Source organism: Pongo abelii, chromosome 19, assembly GCF_028885655.2.
Source record: "Pongo abelii isolate AG06213 chromosome 19, NHGRI_mPonAbe1-v2.0_pri, whole genome shotgun sequence".
In the NCBI taxonomy this organism is placed as follows: Eukaryota; Metazoa; Chordata; class Mammalia; order Primates; family Hominidae; genus Pongo; species Pongo abelii.
Genome location: NC_072004.2, coordinates 97,463,136 through 97,482,480, shown reverse-complemented (window position 1 = coordinate 97,482,480; position 19,345 = coordinate 97,463,136). Strand labels below are relative to the sequence as shown.

The following is a 19,345-nucleotide window of genomic DNA, read 5'->3' as shown; positions in this document are numbered from 1 at the left end:
GGGCTGTTGAATCCGAGGGCCAGGCTGCTCATTTCTCTCACCAGGCCCTGCCTCCAAACCCAGCCCCAGGGAGACAGCCCTCAGGAACCCAAGGCCACCCAGGGGTGACCACAGCCTGCACAGCACGAAAGAACAGCCAAGAGCAACACTGAGTCTGCTCTTTAATGGACACCGCCCACTTGTCTGCACCTGACTGAGGCGGGAACAGGAGGGGTCTGGGAAATGGTGCCGCTGGGCCTGGGTGCCACACAGTCTGCTCCCTGGGGACAGAAACCCACAGGGTCGAGCCCTGCAGGCCTCTCCTTCCAGGAAGGGCCACAACTAGCAGCCGCCTGCCTCCTCAGCCCCAGCAAGGGCACACAGGCTGGGTGGCACCCGGCGCCCAGGCCCCTTAGCTGGGCCGCAGGCAGCACTGAGCCGCCTGGAGGTCAGGAGGTCCGTGGAGGTGGGGAGGGGGTGCAGATGTCCTGGAGGCCAAGGTCCACCCCTCACATGTTGGTGCTCATCCGGGACTGGCTGTTGGCTGGAGTCAGCTCCCCCTGGCTCCCTTCTCTTGGGGGGGACTGCAGGGGAGACAAGCAGCAGCTCAGCCACCAGGCCCCACACGCCATGCGCCCGCCCACCCTGACGCCAGCCCACCTTGACGTGGATCTGGTTGCGGAGCACAGCTGCGCGCAGCATCATGGCCTTGGCGCGGCGCTGGAACTCCTTGCCCATCAACAGAGACTTCTCAAAGGTGGTGCTGCGCTGATCCACGTCCCGGGCGTACAGGATCTGTGCAGGCACAGGCTCAGTGGGGCCCAGGCTCACCCCCGCTGCCCCCACCGCCCCGCAGCCCGCAGCCACCTTGCTGTGTGAATCCACCCGGGCACTGATCAGCCCCTCCAGGATCAGCTGCGTCAGCTCATCCTCCAGGGCGGCCACCGTGGTATTGAAGGCTGCTGCCATCCTATGCATGTCGGCTGACACGTAGGGGCTGAAATACTGCAGGGCAGAGGGAAGTCAGCTCCACAGCCCCCCGTATGCCCGCCCGCCGTGCGCCAGCCTGACCCCCACACTTACCTGGATGAGGGCACGGTTGCGAATCTGGGTGTACAGGGTCCTGACATGAGGGGCCAGATACATGTCCAGGAGCAGGTTGTCCTGGGGAAGGGGCTGGTCAGGACCAGGACGGGAGGCCAGGCAGGGCCCCACCTCACCCCCATCCCAGGCGGGGCCCCACCTTCATCTCGTCCAGCATCTTGAGACATGAGGCGTACTTGGACTCATAGAATTTGAAGATGATGTCTCGGACCTGTGGCTCCAGCTCCAAGAACAACTTGAAGGAGCTGGTGAGGCAGACCCCTCAGAGCTCTGTCCTCTGCCTGCTCCTCCCTCCAAGTGGCCAGTGGGACACCAGTCCCCAGACAAACACCTGAGAAAACGCTGGGGCCAGGGGGCCAGGACACGCAAGGCCAAAGCAGCAGCCATGGAGAGGGATGGGGACTGCCTTCAGGGCTGCAGGACCAGGGCACCTACCTGCTGGAGATGACATTGCGCTGCAGCTCCTGCCGGTCAAAGGTAGCCAAGGCACACAGGCCACCGTAGATGGCCACGTTGCTGGGGGACAGCAGCTGAGGAGCAGAGACCCGGCATCACAGGCAGTGAAGGGCCAGGCCACCCCTGCCTGCCCATCATCCGCTTGGAGAATGCCTAAGACCCCATTTGTGAGAGACCTCACCCTCCTACAGAAGCAGCCCGACCCATGAGCCCATGCTCTGCCTCCCAAGTCCCCAGAGAGCGCCTCACCTCAGGGAAGTCACAGTGATCAAAGCAAGCCAGCAGGAGGCACTTGGCAGCCTGCTTGTACTTCCTGGCGGCCAGCTCTGCCAAGCCTAGTGGAAGGAGCCGGGGGCGGGGGGGGGGGGTGGGGGAGAGGGGGTAAGACCCCAGAACCTGGGGAAGCCGCTAATGCCTGGAGACCAGGGAGAACGCTACCACCAGCCGGCTCGCTGGCCTCTCCTGCCCTGGGAGCTGTTCCTCAGTGCTGGGGCAGATGTTCTAGTCATGGGTGGAAACAGCCCCACCAATGCCGAGCAGGCTCCCTGAAGCCAGGCGTGCAGGGAAGCCTTAGGCGCTAGCATGGCTGCAAAGGACACCCCGGTTCAGAGCAGCTCGGGCCGGCAGACCTGCCTCAGACCCACAGTGACAGCAGCCAGACACTGACCACATGTCACCCACTGGCTTCCCTAGAGCAGACTTTAGGCACCACCTACACCTGTACATGTGCCCACAACATCCTGCGCCCTGCCAGGGAAGGTTTCCCTGGCTGAGGCAGGGACCAGCCTACTACCCTGGGCTGGGAGGACTCAGCAACACGGGAACGTGGGGCCAGCTGGGCGTGACCCAGGCCCTCACCTGCGGCACACTTGAGCTTGGTGAGGATGGCCTGGGTCTGGCTGTCACGCTCTCCTCGCTGCTGTAGGAGGAAGCCACATGCGTGAGGCCCATGTCCCACATTTCCTAGAGCTCGATGCCCAGCCCCCAGACTGAGAGGGGATGAAGGCAGATTCAGATTTGGGGGAGAATGAGGTGGGGGAGGATAGGAGGGGCCAGCAGTGGTCAGGAATCCTGGGGCAAGGTCTCTGAGGAGGTGGCCCGTACCTCGGCAATCTCTGGGGTGGACTCAGCCTTGCTGACATAGCTGAGCACATGAGACCAATTCTGCAAGTAAACGCTGACCTGGCGGGTGGGGAGGCAGAGCCAAGTGAGCCTGGGCACCCCAATGGCCCAGCCATGCTGCCCACCCCCGCCCGCCGAGGCAGGCCGACCTTGATGACATTGAGGCACATGTTGATGACGTGTTTGGCGCTGGTGCAGTAGTCCCGGGCCCGGGAGTAGCACTTGAGGGCGTTGCTGAGGTCCCCACAGTCCAGGTAGTGGTCGCCCAGGTCGTCGTGGCCGCGCCGGATGCTCTCCTTGATGGAGTTGCCCTTGTAGTTCTTCAGGTCTGTGTCCAGCTTCTCCAGCTTCAGCAGGGCCTTCTTCCGCGTGGCCTCCACCCAGGCCGTGTCCAGGGGTGGGGGCTCCACGCCGCTCTCAGGGATGGCGTCGGGTGCGTTCTGCAGCTCCCTGAGAGAGGACCTGGCCGTCAGGATGGCGACGGTCACGGGGGCCAGGGAGGAGGGGAGGAAGCCGCCAATCTCAGGCTGCCCTCAAAGGCCCAACCGGCACACAGGTGGGCACCTCCCGCTGGCCTCAAACCCCACCTCCAGGGACCAGTCTGCACCAGGGCCACAGAGATAACTGCTGCCCCAGGAGCCTACAGCCAGGTGGGGAAACCAGCAGGGAGGCAGCCCCTGAGCCACAGTCTCCAACAGCTTGGAATCAAGCTGGGCCTTGGAATCAAAGCCCTGCGTGCACACGCACAGGAGAAGCCACACACACACAGGGCACTTCCACTGCTGGCCAAAAGACAGCGAGAGCTCTACCCGCCCGACTTCCCAGCACAGGGGTGGGAGTTGCAGGGCACAGGAAGGGGGCCCAGTCCCAGGCACCTGCTCCCTTGGTGGCCTCTGCTTCCTCTCACCAAGCCCCTGGCCTCACCTGGTGGCCTCTGAGAGCTTGCGGTGGATCTCCTCATACATGTCCACGTTAAAGGTTCTCTGCACGAAGGAGAGGGCCATCTTCAGGGCCTCCACCCGCAGCGTGGGGCAGTGATCAGCAATGAACTGCAGCCGTTCGATGCGCATCAGGCCGCTGTAGCTGGCTGCATACTGCTCCAGATCCTGGGAGCAGGCGCAGACAAGGGTCAGGCAGGATGTGAGGTGGGACCCTGGCCCCAGGCCCTGAGGGTCAGGAGTTGGGGCCCGACTGTCCCAGCCAGAATGTCGCCCTGGGCCCATAACAGGAACCGGGCATGGGGGTGTGAGACTGACTGCTGTCCCAGGCGCTGCAGAGACCGCTGGGGTGGGCCTGGGGCAGGAGCCTCGGGAGTGGGACCCTGCACTGGGGGGCTTTCGGGGATAGACACCCAGTAGTGACTGCTGGTCGCCAGGCTGAGCGGGGAGGAGACCTGCCCTGGCTTCTCCATGAGCAGCGTCTGAAGCTGGGCTACAAGCCTCATGTGAGTGCGCAATCAGAAACGCTGATGGTTTCAGGGTCAGAAAAAGACGACAGAGATCACGGAGAAGGATCATTCCACCTGCTGTGCAGGCTGCAGCGGGGAGTCTGCCCTGGACCCCTCAGCAGGACTGACACCTAAGGTCCCCCCACTGGGCTCCGTACCAGGCTGGGGTTCTCCACCACGTAGTTGACGTCGGGTGCATTCTGCGGGTCTTCCTGGGGGTCCACGTCGATCTGCATGGGCTCCACGGCCCCCTGCAACATGGGCCAGGCACCTGGCACCTCGTCCTGGGGACTGCCCCAGGAAGGCGAGAGACCCGCACTGTTCTCTGAGGTCAGCTGTGCCCGAGATCTTCCAGGCCAATGGGACCACGCTCCCGCCGCTGCTGTCCCCCAGGTGTGCCCTCCCAGTCACCTTCGCCCCCACCCAGGCTCCTATGCCAGCACATCAGGGAGGGGTCTCCTCACAAGACTCTAAGGCTCAGAAGCAGAAACCCCTCGCTTGATTCTAGCCGCTCATCTCTGAAAGCCAGAAAGTAGACAGGGGACAACCAACTACACAGGGGCCTCTGAGGGCCCCTACACGTTCCCAGCCACCATCCTGATGTAGTTTCCTCCAAGCCACGGAGAAGAACGGGACGCCACCTCAACCCCAGGAGGCAGGAGGACCAGCCCCCGGAATCTGTCCTGAGCAGCGGAGCAGCAATACTGGGCTGAGAGTCACGCCACGGGGTTGGGAGAAGGGGAAAAGAGTCATCTCAGGGAGCCTCATGGCCCCCAGCTGGGAGACACAGAGAAGCCAGGATCTCGGCTTAAAACAAAACAGGCTGGAAAAGCCGCTGTGCCGGGCACCTGCCGGACCCGTTGGGCCTCCCGCGCTCCTTCGGGAAAAGCAACAAGAGCTCGGCTCCCTCCGCAGGCCCCGGGCCCACCGGGGCTCCCTCCCCTCCTGCGCTTGGCACTGCGTCCCTGTCCTCGGCCAGCAGAGCAGCAGGGGCCCAGCCACAGCAGGGGCGGCCGGGGCCCTGCTCCCCCCTCCCTCGCTCGGGGGTCCCTGTCCTGGAAGGTACCTCGTAGAGCAGCGTACAGGCCGACAGGCTGGCGCTCAGGCTGAAGTCCCCGGCCGTGCCGGGCAGGACGAGGTCTGACCTACTGCTGTGAGGGGTGCAGTACAGATCTGTCACTGACGAGGAGGCCGAGCTGGGGGCCGAGCTATCCCTCATTCTGTCCTGACTTTCTGCACCCCCCGACCCTGACACAGAGCTGGCTGGCTGCTGAAGGGAGAAAGAGCGTTAGCGTCGGGGCGGCCGGGAACCTCTCCCGTGAGCTGCTGGGAGGGGAGGCGGGGCGGGCGCGGCCCGGCGGCCCCCGATCGCAGCGCGCAGCCACGGCGGAGACGCGCCCTCAGCCCTGCAGCCCCCGACGCGCGCTGCCCGCGGAGGCCCGGCACGGAGCGTGCCCGGCCGACTCCAGGCGCAGGCCCCGCGCCCCTGCTCGACCTCAGCCCGGCCCCAGTGGCGGGGGGCGCGGGGGCGCGGAGGCCCAGGGCGACCTCGGCTCGTTACCTGCAAGTTAAACACCTGAACCGGCAGCGGCATCTTGCACCCACCCCGCCGCGGCGTGCCGTCCACTTCCGGGGCAGCGGAGCCGTCGCTTCCGGGGCGCGGGGCGGGGCGGGGCCGCTGCATTCTTAAAGGGGCCGCCGCCCACCCACGGCTCTGGCCAGGTTCTCCGCTCCCGGCGCCGGGGGTCCCGGCGGCCGCATGAGCCGCGCGCGTGGGGCGCTGTGCCGGGCCTGCCTCGCGCTGGCCGCGGCCCTGGCCGCGCTGCTATTACTGCCGCTGCCGCTGCCCCGCGCGCCCGCCCCGGCCCGGACCCCCGCCCCGGCCCCGCGCGCGCCCCCATCCCGGCCTGCCGCCCCCAGCCTGCGGCCCGACGACGTCTTCATCGCGGTCAAGACCACCCGGAAGAACCACGGGCCGCGCCTGCGGCTGTTGCTGCGCACCTGGATCTCCCGGGCCCGCCGGCAGGTGCGCCGGACCCCGACCCCGACGGCGAGCCCCACGCCCACCCGCCCCGCCTCCCAGGGTCTAGGCCCGGCCCAGGCCCCCGGAGGCTCCGCGCGAGGCGGGTCGGTCCCCGGCCTGGGCAGCGCCCCCGAAGCCTCATAGATTGTTTATCCCCCAGACGTTTATCTTCACCGACGGGGACGACCCTGAGCTCGAGCTCCAGGGCGGTGAGTGTCCCCCCGCCCCGGCTCCCGTGGGACCTGCCCCCCCGAGCCCTCCTCGCTCCGAAGCCACGGCCCCTTCGCTGCTGTGGGTGCCCTTCTCTGCCCAGGCTCCCGAGGCCCGGGGAGGCCCCGACGCTGCCCAGGTCACGCGGCCTGCGGAGGGCCCACCCTGCCAACCAAGCTCTGCTCCCCACCAGCCTCTCACAGTGGCCGCTTCCCGGGGCGTGGGGCTAGTGCCACGTCCCCTGAAGAAGCGCCAGTAGGGAATCCGCCCTTCCAGGCCAGGTCAGGGCGAGCTGCCTCCGTCCTGTTTCCACTCAAGAGATCCCAACTGATGGCCGCCTGCTTCAGTCTCGGGGGCACCAGCAGGGTCAGCCCGTGAGGGCTAGGGCTGTGGTTGGACCCAGGCAAGGTGTCCAGGCATGTCAGACAGCCACGTTGTGCCCTGGCCTTTGGGGGCAGGTGGGGCACAGGCCTTACCCCAACCCCAGTGCCAGCCTCTACGTGGGTGCTTCCCGTGTCTCTGACTCGCAGGTGGCCGTGTCATCAACACCAACTGCTCGGCGGTGCGCACCCGTCAGGCCCTCTGCTGCAAGATGTCCGTGGAGTACGACAAGTTCATTGAGTCCGGGCGCAAGTACGCGGCGCTGACCCGACCCGCAGAGAGCCCAGAGCCAAGCTGGGTGGGGGCCTCCTGTCCAGCCGTGCCAGGCCCTCGTGCCCAGGACTCCCCTCGCCCACAGGTGGTTCTGCCACGTGGATGATGACAATTATGTGAACCCCAGGAGCCTCCTGCATCTGCTCTCCAGCTTCTCACCCAGCCAGGACGTCTACCTGGGGCGGCCCAGCCTGGACCACCCCATCGAGGCCACCGAGAGGGTCCAGGGTGGCAGAACTGTGAGTGTCGGAGCAGACTCCTTCCTTCACACCAGCCCGGGAGGCACAGCAGAGAGCATGGAAAGCTGTCTTGAGAAGGGCATAGGGTTGGGAGCCCAAGCTGATCTACCCAGGTGGTTTGCATGTGGTGTTTCAGGAGCAGGCCAGGAGGCCCTCACCTTACTGGGCAGAGAGGGGGTGTCTGGGCCAGGTGAGGAGGGTCTGGAGGCCACGGGTCAATGGCCTGCAGAAACCCCTGGCCCTTCTTGCCCCAGGAAGCTTCTGTTACCTGGGTGGGATCTCCTAAGGGGCAGCTTAATAAAGATGCCTGGGGAATCCCATGAAGAGTCAGGGCTGAGAAGCCTTGTCCCGGGCAGCTCTGACTGGCACCCCATCTTCAGGTGACTACGGTGAAGTTCTGGTTTGCTACTGGTGGGGCCGGTTTCTGCCTCAGCAGAGGCCTTGCTCTCAAGATGAGCCCATGGGCCAGGTGAGTGGGGGTCCAGCTGCCTGGGCTGGGAGGCGGAGGCTGAGACATGAAAGGTGCTGACCGGCCTCCCCCCAGCCTGGGCAGCTTCATGAGCACAGCTGAGCAGGTGCGGCTGCCGGATGACTGCACAGTGGGCTACATCGTGGAGGGACTCCTGGGCGCCCGCCTGCTGCACAGCGCCCTCTTCCACTCTCACCTGGAGAACCTGCAGAGGCTGCCGCCGGACACCCTGCTCCAGCAGGTACAGGCGCCACTCCGGGTGCCTCTGCCACATGGGCTTTGCCCCACCCTGACTACCCCAGGGGCCCCACTGCCCCGGCCCGATGTCCGGCTGAGCAGGCAGGTGGGATTTGCATGTGGCTGGGGGTGGACCCTGGACAGGCCCCTTGGCCTGCTGGACACAGGGTCCTCAGGTACAGATGGGGTATGGTGTCTGGGGCAGAGGAACGAGGGGAGAAGCACAGTTCTCGGGCCAGGGAGGCCCCATGCCAGCTGGGCAGTGGGTGTGGTCTGTATGGTGATGGTGAGTCGGAGCAGGTCCCATCACATGGAGCAGGGAGGGAATGAGGGTCAGCTTTGCTCTGGAGGTTTCAGATCCCTACTTTCTGTCCCCCAGGCTCCACCTGAGGTGTCCCCCTGCTCAGCTCATGCCACGCTTCAATGCTGTTCCCAAGCTTGGCCTCCCCAAGGACTTGGGGAGAAGGGGGTGGGCAAGGGGGCTCTAGCAGGGCTCCTGGCCAGGGGGAGGCGTGGCCCGAGACCAGACCAGGCCACACACTCTGCCCACACCGTTCTCTCCCAGGTTACCTTGAGCTATGGGGGTCCTGAGAACCCACATAACGTAGTGAACGTGGCTGGAGGCTTCAGCCTGCATCAGGACCCCACACGGTGAGTGGGTAGTGGCATGGGTAGGCCCTAAGCCCCACAGGGGCTCTGGCATCAGCACGCCCACCCACAGCCCTGACCCCCACTTCTCCCTCTACTCACAGCTCTGACCCCCACTTCTCCCTCCACCCACAGCCCTGACCCCCACTGCTCCTTCCACCCACAGCCCTGACCCCCACTTCTCCCTCTACTCACAGCTCTGACCCCCACTTCTCCCTCCACCCACAGCCCTGACCCCCACTGGTCCCTCCACCCACAGCCCTGACCCCCACTTCTCCCTCCACCCACAGCCCTGATCCCCAGTGCTCCCTCCTCCCACAGCCCTGACCCCCACTTCTCCCTCCACCCACAGCCCTGACCCCCACTTCTCCCTCTACCCACAGCCCTGATCCCCACTTCTCCCTCTACCCACAGCCCTGACCCCCACTTCTCCCTCCACCCACAGCCCTGACCCCCACTTTTTCCTTCCCCAGGTTTAAGTCTATCCACTGCCTTCTCTACCCAGACACGGACTGGTGTCCCAGGCAGAAGCAGGGCGCCCCGACCTCTCGGTGACACCAACCACCCCTGACCCAGGGCTGCCTGGCTCTGTCCCAGGCGCGGGGAGCCAGAGCCCCCTATGGCCTCGGTGGGCTCCCTCAGATGCCATGGCTACACCAGTGAGATGCAGGCACCTGGCAGACCCTCTGGCTAACCTGCAGCCCCCCCCTCCCAGCCCCTGGTGGGCTGCGGTGATGGGTGTTTTGGGAGAACGAAGACAGCTAGGCTGATGGCCAGGGCCGCAGTGCCCCTCCCCCCGACCCAGCCGCAGAGTTGATCCCATGGGAACAGGCTTCTACCCCAGCACTTGAGCACCTGGGAGGGAGCTGCCATCCAGGCTCCATTACCTGTTGCTGAAGGCGGGTGCTAGGCTGATTAGGTGCCGAAGAGCAGGCTCCAAGCCAAGGTCCTGGCCCAGCCACGGCCATTGCAAGGGCTCAGCCTGGCAGGCTTTGTGGGGGACGCCGCCCTCTCTGCCGCAGGCCGGGTGCATGGCCGGGCACCACAGTGGGACTCAGGCTCGGGAAGGTCATGCTCTCGGCCAGAGCTTTGCTCCCAGTCCGGGCGCTTCATTCGGAGGCCTCTTGACTGGGACCACAGAGATGTTTTCTCCGCTCTGACTTGTGGCTCGGGACTACTTTCTGGGTCGTGCTCCTGCCCCACCGTGCCTGGGCCCGTAAACAACAGGAGTCTTTGTTCCGCTGACCTGCCCATCCCACCTCCCTGCCTGGTGCCTTCCATGGAGGGAAATGGGACAGGGGCCGTCATCTCCCCTCTGCCTCCTGCTTTGCTGTTGCCGAGCACGAGTAAAGTCTCTGTCCTTACTCCACATGGCTCCTGTCTTAGTCACCCACCAGCCCAGCTCTCCTCGGGTCCCTGCCATGTCCCCCTTCTACCCCAGGAAGGCTCTGTCCCAGGCAGGGCTGTATCCTTGCCGTCCTGCCCACCCAGCCTTGAACCCACCAGACTCTTCTTTGGAAGCCAAAATCTCCAGCAGAGGTGGCGTGCGAGGGTCCTGCCGGGAGGGACGGACACCGGACGCTGCCCTGAGAGGCCGCCTTCCTGAGCATCGTGCTTGCCTCCTCCCGTGTGTTGTGTGGAGCCAGGTGCACGTGGGTGTGTATGAGGGTGGGTGTGCATGGGCGTGTACACGAGGCTGAGTGGACACATGAGAGCGGGTGTCTACGTGCATATAGGTGAGCATCCACCCTGTGTGCGTCTGTGTGCATCAGTGGGTGTGTGCGTGGCAGTGTCTGCGTGTGTGGGTGTGTGCACTTGTGCATGGGTGTGTGGAGAGCAGAGAGGAGGCACCCACATAACCCGCGTGGAGTTCGCTGGTTTCTGTCTCATTTGTGCTCAGCCTGGAGTAGAAGGCACCCCAAGGAGACTTGAGGTTAATCATGACTGTGTCCTCAGCCAACAGCCCAGGCCCCTGGCTTTATCCACTGCAGGCTCTGGGCTGGGAGAGGAATTCTTGGGCTCAGAACAAGTGTTGGGTGAATTTCAGCAAGTCTGAAACCTGCATTTCGACAGAAACGAGAGAAAAGTGAATTCTTGAAAATTGCTGCAGAATTGTTGACGCCCCAAGAGAAGGCGTCCCCTGCGTCCCCTGCGTCTGCAGTGGGCGTCTGCCCGCGTGGCCTCGGGGCCTCATGCTGGCTCTCCTGGATGCACGGTCTGGGTGTTGCGCCTTCCTCTGACCTCATGTGGACCTCCCTCCCAAGCCTGCGCCACACGGGCCCGGCATCCTTGGAGTGTGGGGAACGTGGACTAGAATGCCTTCACGCCACTAGAAAGGGTGTCTAGGGACAAAGTATCCCCAGTGGGTTGTTTCCAGGGCATGAGGCTCTAGCAAATCTTGGTGGACACGCGCTTTCCGGAAGAGTCCAGCTTGCAGCTCCTCTGAGAAAATAATGTATCTGTTTTACCTCAACTCTACCAACACTGGTCTTAAACCTAAAGCATGTTATTGCTGTCTAACAGAAAGGAGATGGTCATTCGTGTTTAAGCCACACTCTGAGGTTGCACAGTGCCCGGTCCGGGAGGTCACCCTGTCTGGTTTATCCTCCCTATTTCTTTTGGCCTAAGTTCAGGTCCACGAGGTCCTGAGGCTTTTCTCCTAAGTCACCAGTTACGCTGCTCCCTTTTGTATTGTTGGGTTATGTTTATAAACGTTTCAAATCAGCAGTTTTCCACTTTGATTCAAATAACCATTCCCGGGCAGGGCCAGTCCCAGGCTCGATGTTCTGGGAAGAGCCTCTGGCCGTTCCAGGCCCAAGTCCCTGCTGAACCCAGTTGGCTCCAGCTACAGAGAGACAGCATGGACGGGGGTGAGGAGAGAACCAGGGCCGGCCACCCCTCTGGAGGAAACGGGGCTTGGAGGAGGCAGGGGGGCTCCAGGGGGCCGGCCTGGTGAGAAGAAACCAGCCAAGGTCCCATAGGCAGGTGCTGTTAGGCCCGCAAGGCAGCGACGTGGTAACAGGCACAGGTCACGTGGAGCGTGTCACGGCACCTGATGAGACAGTGTCCACACTCAGTGGACACCTCCCTTCAGCCCTAGGAGCTTCGAACAACGCAGGAAACCACCAGCTCCAACATGTCCAGAGAGCGCCTCCCGACAGCAAGAGAACACATGCTCTCCTCGAGCGCACGAGAACTTTGTCCAGGAGAGGCCAGATGTTAGACCACAAATCAAGTCTCAGTGTGTTTTAAAAGATAGATTCTAAGCCGTGTCACAGTGGCACAAGCCTATAGTCCCAGCACTTTGGGAGGCCGAGGCGGGAGGATCACTTGAGCCCAGGAATTTAAGACCAGCCTGGGCAACATAGGGAGACCCCCATCTCTTAAACAGAATAAAATGTATTATACAAAGTTTCATCTCTGAGCCCACAGCAGAAGGAAATCTGGAAAAGTCACAAATTTGTGGAAATGTAACAACGCACTCTTAGCCGGTGGGTCAAGGAAGATATCACAAAATACCTGGAGACAAATAAAAACAACTTAAAACTTAGGAGATACCATTTTGCTAAGGGAGATATTTACAGTTGCAAACCTTACATTAAAAAAGAAGGCTACTCTGAGCTACGCTGCCTGTGGCATAGCCCTGCTCTGTGTGGAGCAGCTTAAAAATAACACTAGAATAGGCTGGGCACGGTGGCTCACGCCTGTAATCCCAGCACTTTGGGAGGCCGAGGCGGGCGGATCACGAGGTCAGGAGATCGAGACCATCCTGGCTAACACGGTGAAACCCCGTCTCTACTAAAAATACAAATTAGCTGGGCGTGGTGGCAGGCACCTGTAGTCCCAGCTACTCAGAAGACTGAGGCACGAGAATGGCGTGAACCCGGCAGGCGGAGCTTGCAGGGAGCCGAGATCGCACCATTGCACTCCAGCCTGGGCCACGGAGCGAGACTCCGTCTCAAAAAAAAAATAAACAATAAAAATTTTTTAAAAAAATACTAAAATGAGTATAAATGCTTGAGGGGGTGGACACCCCATAGTCCGTGATGTGTGTCTGTCACACTGCACGCCTGTATTAAAACATCTCAGGTAGCCCATAAATATATATACCTCCCATGTACCCACAAAAATTTAAAAAAATAATAAAATAATAATTGAAAGAAAAAAGAGGCTAGGCATGTGGTTCATGCTTATAATCCCAGCACTTTGCAAGGCAGAGATTCAGGATCACCTGAACCCAACCTGGGCAATTTAGCAAGACCCTATCTTTACAAAAAAAATTGATAATTGGGCACAGTGGTGCACACGTGTAATCCTAGCTACTCGGGAGGCTGAGGCAGGAGGATGGCTTGAGCCCAGGAAGTTGAGGGTACAGTGAGCTGTGATGGTGCCACTGCACTCCAGCCTTGTCAGTAATCAAAAAACTCCTGACAAGGAAAAGTCCTCAGCCTGATGGTTTCACTGGTACATTCTACCAAACATTTAAAGAAGAACTGGCCGGGTTTGGCCGGGCGTGGTGGCTCACGCCTATAATCCCAGCACTTTGGGAGGCCACGGCGGGCGGATCACGAGGTCAGGAGATCGAGACCATCCTGGCTAACATGGTGAAACCCCATCTCTACTAAAAATACAAAAAATTAGCTGGGCATGGTGGCAGACGCCTGTAGTCCCAGCTACTCAGGAGGTGGAGGCAGGAGAATGGCATGAACCCGGGAGGTGGAGCTTGCAGTGAGCCAAGATCATGTCACTGCCCTCCAGCCTGGGCGACAGAGCGAGACTCTGTCAAAAAAAAAAAAAAAGAAGAACTGGCTGGCTGCAGTGGTTCATGCCTGTAATCCCAGCACTTTGGGAAGCCGAGGTGGGCCTATCATCTTAGGTCAAGAGTTTGAGACCAGCCTGGCTAGGCATGGTGAAACCCTGTCTCTACTAAAAATACAAAAATTAGCGGGGCATCTGTAATCCCAGCTACTCAGGAGGCTGAGGCACGAGAATCACTTGAACCCGGGAGGTGGAGGTTGCGGCGAGGCAAGATTGCACTTTCACGGCAGGTGAAGGAAAGGACAGGTGACAACAGAATGGCCAGGAAGGCCGTGGCTTGGAGTTCATTTTCCCACCCAGCACGTCCTCGCTGCGCAGACCGCAAAACATGCGACGTCCCGAAGCCTGGGGTCTGAGCAATGAAGGACCTGCCCAGCCCATGCTGGGGGAGCCACAGGCTTGGGCGCCCGGGCACAGGGCACATGGAGGTGGTGGGGAGGGCTCCTGCCTCTACTTCTGGGGCACCAAAGGCTCTGGGGCAGGCTGAGTGTCTACACATGGCTTTCCACGGCCCTCAGAGGAGACCCTGCAGGAAACTTTCTCTGTAGCATCCGTGAGCTCAAATGCTCCTCCACGGGGCGGGGGTGGGGGGCTGCTTATGGCAGGAAGGGCCTAGCACAGAGCCCACAGACACCCCAGAGTTGATCATACCTCCTGGCCTTGGGCTCCCGGGAAAGCCTGAGCCCCACATCCTCCTCCCTGTAGGGACTACAGAGGCTCAGAAGGCCAGATGCAAACAGGAGGGCCCACCCCCATCCGGTCGTCTTAGGGACAGTGGCCCCTGCTGGTGCTTCGCCACATGGGACCATCCTGAGAGCTGGAAGGACCGGCCAGCTGTCCCGTGGAAGATGGGAGCTGGGGGTTCTTAGGTCTTTTTGACCCCCTCATTGTCCAGCAAAAACAATATGGCCTTAGGGAGCCCTTGGCTTTCCTCCTGGAGAGGGAGCCTTTCCCCCGCCCCCACCTATGGTTACTTCCCAGGGCTCCAGACTCAGGCCCAGCTCCGAGCACCAGGTGCAAACCTGGCTCAGCCAGGAAGGCCAGCAGCCACCCAAGACCTGTAACCACGTCGGCCGCCTTCACCTGCTCTCCTCCAAGCTCAGCCTCATGGCCCAGCTTCAGGGAGCATCAGGGTCTGTCCCCTTCTGAGGGTGGCTCTCCTGCAGGAGGACTTGAGCCCAGGGACAGGGTCCTGGCCAACCCTGACTCCTAGCAGGGATCCTCACAGAGAGCAACATCAAGGCCGAAGCTGCTGATTTCCAGGGTCCTCTTCGCCACCATAGACCAGAGCATGTGTGTCCGTGTGCGACTGTGTGTCTACACACATATTCACTTGTGCATGCCTGTGGGGGGTGTGGATACATATGTGTATACACGCATGTCTGTGAGCCTGTCAGCTGCAGCGTGTGCACCCCCATGCTCAGGCCTGCATGCTCACATGTGTTTCATGTGTGCATTTGTGTGGCTGCCTAGTCCATGCATTGCCATGTGTGCTCACGTGTGCATGCCCGTGTGTGTGTGTGTGCCTGTGTCCCCGTGTGCATGCTGATGTGTGTCTACACCCGTGTGTGCCTGTGTCCCCGTGTGCATGCGCATGTGTGTCTACACCCGTGTGTGCCTGTGTCCCCGTGTGCATGCTGATGTGTGTCTACACCCGTGTGTGCCTGTGTCCCCGTGTGAATGCTCATGTGTGTCTACACCCGTGTGTGCCTGTGTGCCCGTGTGAATGCTCATGTGTGTCTACACCCGTGTGTGCCTGTGTGTGTCCCCATGTGCATGCTGATGTGTATCTACACCTGTGTGTGCCTGTGTGCCCATGTGCATGCTGATGTGTGTCTACACCTGTGTGTGCCTGTGTGTGTCCCCATGTGCATGCTCATGTGTGTCTACACCCATGTGTGTGTGTCCCCATGTGCATGCTGATGTGTGTCTACACCTGTGTGTGCCTGTGTGTGTCCCCGTGTGCATGCTGATGTGTGTGTCTACACCTGTGTGTGCCTGTGTCCCCGTGTGAATGCTCATGTGTTTCTATGCCCGTGTGTGCCTGTGTGTGTCCCTGTGTGTATGCCCAAATGCATGTGCTCACATTGGCATGTGCCTCTGCGTGTGTGCACACACACGTGATGCCCTGAACAGGTGGCCTCTCCCTCCCAGGGTCCCCTGTGCTCTCTCTCAGTCATGTCTTCCTCCCACCTCTCCAGGGAGACCGGCCCTGCCTGTGTGGTTCACATGCTACTGGCCTCCATTTAATGGTTTCACTGCACCTGTGTTTCTGAGGGCTCAATCTTTTTTTTTGTTTTTGAGACAGAGTCTCGCTCTGTCACCCAGGCTGGAGGGCAGTGGCGTGATCTCGGCTCACTGCAAGCTCCGCCTCCCAGGGTCATGCCATTCTCCTGCCTCAGCCTCCCGAGTAGCTTAGACTACAGGCACCCACCAACAGGCCCAGCTAATTTTTTGTATTTTTAGTAGAGACGGGGTTTCACTGTGTTAGGATGGTCTCGATCTCCTGACCTCGTGATCCGCCCACCTCGGCCTCCCAAAGTGCTGGGATTACAGGTATGAGCCATCGCGCCCAGCCTTATTTAAAAAAAATTTTTTTTAACTTTTTATTTTTTATATTTTTTTGAGATGGAGTTTCACTCTTGTCACTCAGGCTGGAGTGCAATGGTGCGATCTTGGCTCACTGCAACCTCCTCCTCCCAGGTTCAAATCATTCTCTTGACTCAGCTTCCTGAGTAGCTAGGATTACAGGCACGTGCCACCACATCCAGCTAATTTTTGTATTTTTAGTAGAGACGGAGTTTCACCACGCTGGCCAGGCTGGTCTCAAACTCCTCACCTCAGGTGATCCACTGGCCTTGGCCTCCTGAAGTGCCTTTGTTCTCCTTTTTGCCCTTTGAAGCATGTGTTATTTGTGACCTACAGGGAGTAGGTTTTTACACCCCCTCCCCTTTTAAAATCCTTAATAAAAACCTGCTGGTTTTGCAGCCAGGTAGTCATCAGGGTCCTACCGATATGTGATGTCACCCCGGGAGGCCCAGCTGTAAAAGTCCTCTCTTTGTACTCTTTCTCTTTATTTCTCAGCCAGCCAATACTTATGGAAAATAGAAAGAACCTACACTGAAATATTGAGGGCTGGTTCCCCCGGTATCTGGCGTGCCAACGTGGTTTTTATTTTTCCTAAGTGCATGTGGGAACCCGATTCCCTTTGGTAGTTGCGTAGAAACGTTCATTGGTCCAATTCACAGAAACGCTTGTTCAACTCAAAAAAAAAAAAAAAAAAAAAAGCTGACTCATATGGTTTAGTAATAGACTGGGCACCAAAGGTCTATTTAAAAAACAATTGCTCCTCTGGCAGAAGGGAATGCCTGGAGGCTACTTGTTTTATTTCTTATTGGAAGAATGAGGATCATCATTTTACTTTGTATAGGAGGTTCAGCTCTTTCTTTCCCTTAAAATGGGAAGATAAGGACATTATCCCCTGAGGCCTCGTATGATACTCCCCATTCTGAGCCCAGAACACCCAGAACTTTGGAAATTGGCTATTGCCACGTCCAGACTGCGAGTATGGGAAGGGGAAACTTTTCTGTCTGTTGTCCCTGCTACCGCCCCTCGCGTCCGTGCTTCTGAACCCCATGATAAATCCCCTTTGAACCCTTTTCCTCTTTTTGATGCCAGTCCTCTTTTATGGGACTCCAATTGGCATTACGATAATTTTTCTCAACCCAGGTATGCCACTCTACCTCTTCAGCATCCCCGGGCACCTCAAATTGCTTTTTTTTTTTTGAGACGGAGTCTCGCTCTGTCACCCAGGCTGGAGTGCAGTGGTGTGATCTCGGCTCACTGCAAGCTCCGTCTCCCGGGTTCACACCATTCTCCTGCCTCAGCCTCCCAAGTAGCTGGGACTACAGGCGCGCGCCACCACGCCTGGCTAATTTTTTGTACATTTAGTAGAGACGGGGTTTCACCGTGTTAGTCAGGATGGTCTCGATCTCCTGACCTCGTGATCCACCCGCCTTGGCCTCCCAAAGTGCTGGGATTACAGGCATAAGCCACCGCACCCGGCCCTTCAAATTGCTTTTTTACAGCAGAGAACATCGGGCGTGGCCACCACTGCTCCTCTCCCTCAGTATCAGTGTAGATTCAGACATTCTGCTTTGTTCACCTCCAACGTGACTATTCCTATACAGAGTTGTGTTAAGCCTCCTTACATGCTGTTAGTGGGAAATATCAAAATTTGGATGAACAATCAAGCTATCCGATGTATTAATTGTCATTTATATACTTGTGTTAACTCCCGTTTTGACTCCAGGAAAAGTGTAACATTGGTGCGAGCTCAAGAAGGAATCTGGACACTGGTAACTTTACCCAGACCTTGGGAATCTTCCAACGCTGGGCAAGAGGGCAGAGGGCTAGGGGCCAGGATCGGGCCCTCCAGGCAGTGGTTGGGAGGGCACAGGGCACAGGGTGGGGGTAGGGGATGCCGAGGGTGCTTCTCACCAGCCAGCAGGACTCACAGGGAGCAGGGCTTGAGCCACGGATAACAGGACCAGTGAGGCCTGGTCCACTCTCCTGGGGGCACGTGCAGGCCGCTGGAGGGGTCTAAGCAGATGGGCCTTCCAGGAAGGACAGGTTGAGGGGTATCCTTCCCTTGGCTGCTGGCAGGCAGAAAGCAGGTTCCAAGGGTAGGGGCAGAAAGCAGAGTTTACAGGGCGGCCAAGGGGGGGTGGGACTGGCCGCAGTGCCAGGTCTGATGTGGACAATGCACTTGGCTATCCTCGAGAACAAACCAGGACCTTGCCTCCTGCTGTGCCTGGCCACCCTTGCCTCCGGCCTGTTCACCTCTCTGGGCCCAAAGCCCCAGATGATCCAAAGGCCCTACAGTCACCAGTTCCATACTCCTGGCTACAGAAGGGTAGCAGTTCTAGACTTCCTACCGTGTCCCACAGAACAAAGTAGCTTTTACATGGAGGCCTAGTGTGTGTGGGTGCACACACACACATCTATCTGTAACTGATCCCAAAGCCTCGGGAAGCAATGCTGGTCTTTGCTGGACCACCATGTACTTCCATGACTCCAATCCCTTCCTATCCCATTCAACTTCTAAAAGGTGCCCCTGGCCGGAGGCTGGCTGTCCGAGGTGACCTGGGGTTCAAGTCCCTTTCAGATGAATGTAGGGTACAGCCCTATGGGGCTTAGCGGGTCTTCTCCCTGTGTGCAGAGACAAGAGATTGTGAGAAATAAAGACACAAGACAAAGAGATAAAGAGAGAACTGCTGGGCCCGGGGGACCACTACCATCAAGACGCGGAGACCAGTAGTGGTCCCGAACGGCTGGGCGCACTGGTATTTACTGCATACAAGACAAGGAGGGTGAATCTTCCAAGTGATTGACAAGGTGAAGCAAGTCACGTGATCATAGGACGGGGGCCCTTCCCTTTTAGGTAGCTGAAACAGACAGAGAAGACAGCATACACAGCGCTTTCTTGTATATACTTATAAGAAAGATCAAAGACTTTAAGACTTTCACTATTTCTTCTACTGCTATCTACTACGAACTTTAAAGAGGAACCAGGAGTACGGGAGGAGCATGGAAGTGGACAAGGAGCGTGAACATTGAAGCACCACAGGGAGGGGTTTAGGCCTCCGAATGACTGCGGGCAGGCCTGGATAACATCCAGCCTCCCACAAGAAGTTGGTAGAGCAGAGTGTTCCCTGACTCTTCCAAGGAAAGGAGACTCCCCTTCGTGGTCTGCTAAGTAACGGGTGCCTTCCCAGACAACGGCATTACCGCTTGACCAAGGAGCCCTCAAGCGGCCCTTAGGTGGGCGTGACAGAGGGCTCACCTCTTGCCTTCTAGGTCACTTCTCACAATGTCCCTAGGTTATATTAGTAATGCAACAAAGAGTAATATTAAAAGCTAATGATTAATAATGTTTA

At 59.4% G+C, this 19,345-nt stretch overlaps 2 protein-coding genes across 13 annotated transcripts; one reads left to right on the top strand and one right to left on the bottom strand.

The window, feature by feature from the left end:
* Positions 1 to 144: 144 nt before the first annotated feature.
* Positions 145 to 5,772, bottom strand: GPS1 (G protein pathway suppressor 1). 12 transcript variants are annotated; one of them, XM_024234536.3, is made up of 14 exons: positions 5,670 to 5,757; positions 5,175 to 5,378; positions 4,267 to 4,359; positions 3,586 to 3,767; positions 2,811 to 3,123; positions 2,644 to 2,721; positions 2,398 to 2,455; positions 1,789 to 1,874; positions 1,519 to 1,613; positions 1,223 to 1,328; positions 1,063 to 1,143; positions 847 to 984; positions 640 to 774; positions 145 to 563 (listed from the first exon to the last, which is right to left on the bottom strand). In XM_024234536.3, exons 1-14 carry the CDS (start codon positions 5,700 to 5,702, stop codon positions 489 to 491), a joined length of 1,677 nt encoding a protein of 558 aa, XP_024090304.1. In that variant the 5' UTR covers positions 5,703 to 5,757; the 3' UTR covers positions 145 to 488. The 12 variants fall into 12 exon arrangements, with proteins under 12 accessions (XP_024090304.1, XP_024090303.1, XP_024090308.1 ...); XM_024234535.3 differs by having other exon boundaries at positions 2,398 to 2,458; positions 5,670 to 5,756; XM_024234540.3 differs by having other exon boundaries at positions 2,811 to 3,111; positions 5,670 to 5,755.
* A 32-nt stretch (positions 5,773 to 5,804) lies between these two features.
* On the top strand, positions 5,805 to 9,957 carry RFNG (RFNG O-fucosylpeptide 3-beta-N-acetylglucosaminyltransferase). Its single transcript, XM_002827969.5, has 8 exons — positions 5,805 to 6,134; positions 6,292 to 6,340; positions 6,872 to 6,974; positions 7,081 to 7,234; positions 7,615 to 7,703; positions 7,779 to 7,944; positions 8,506 to 8,591; positions 9,062 to 9,957. The coding sequence occupies exons 1-8, from the start codon at positions 5,868 to 5,870 to the stop codon at positions 9,141 to 9,143; spliced, it is 996 nt and encodes a 331-aa protein (XP_002828015.1). The 5' UTR covers positions 5,805 to 5,867; the 3' UTR covers positions 9,144 to 9,957.
* Positions 9,958 to 19,345: the final 9,388 nt, after the last annotated feature.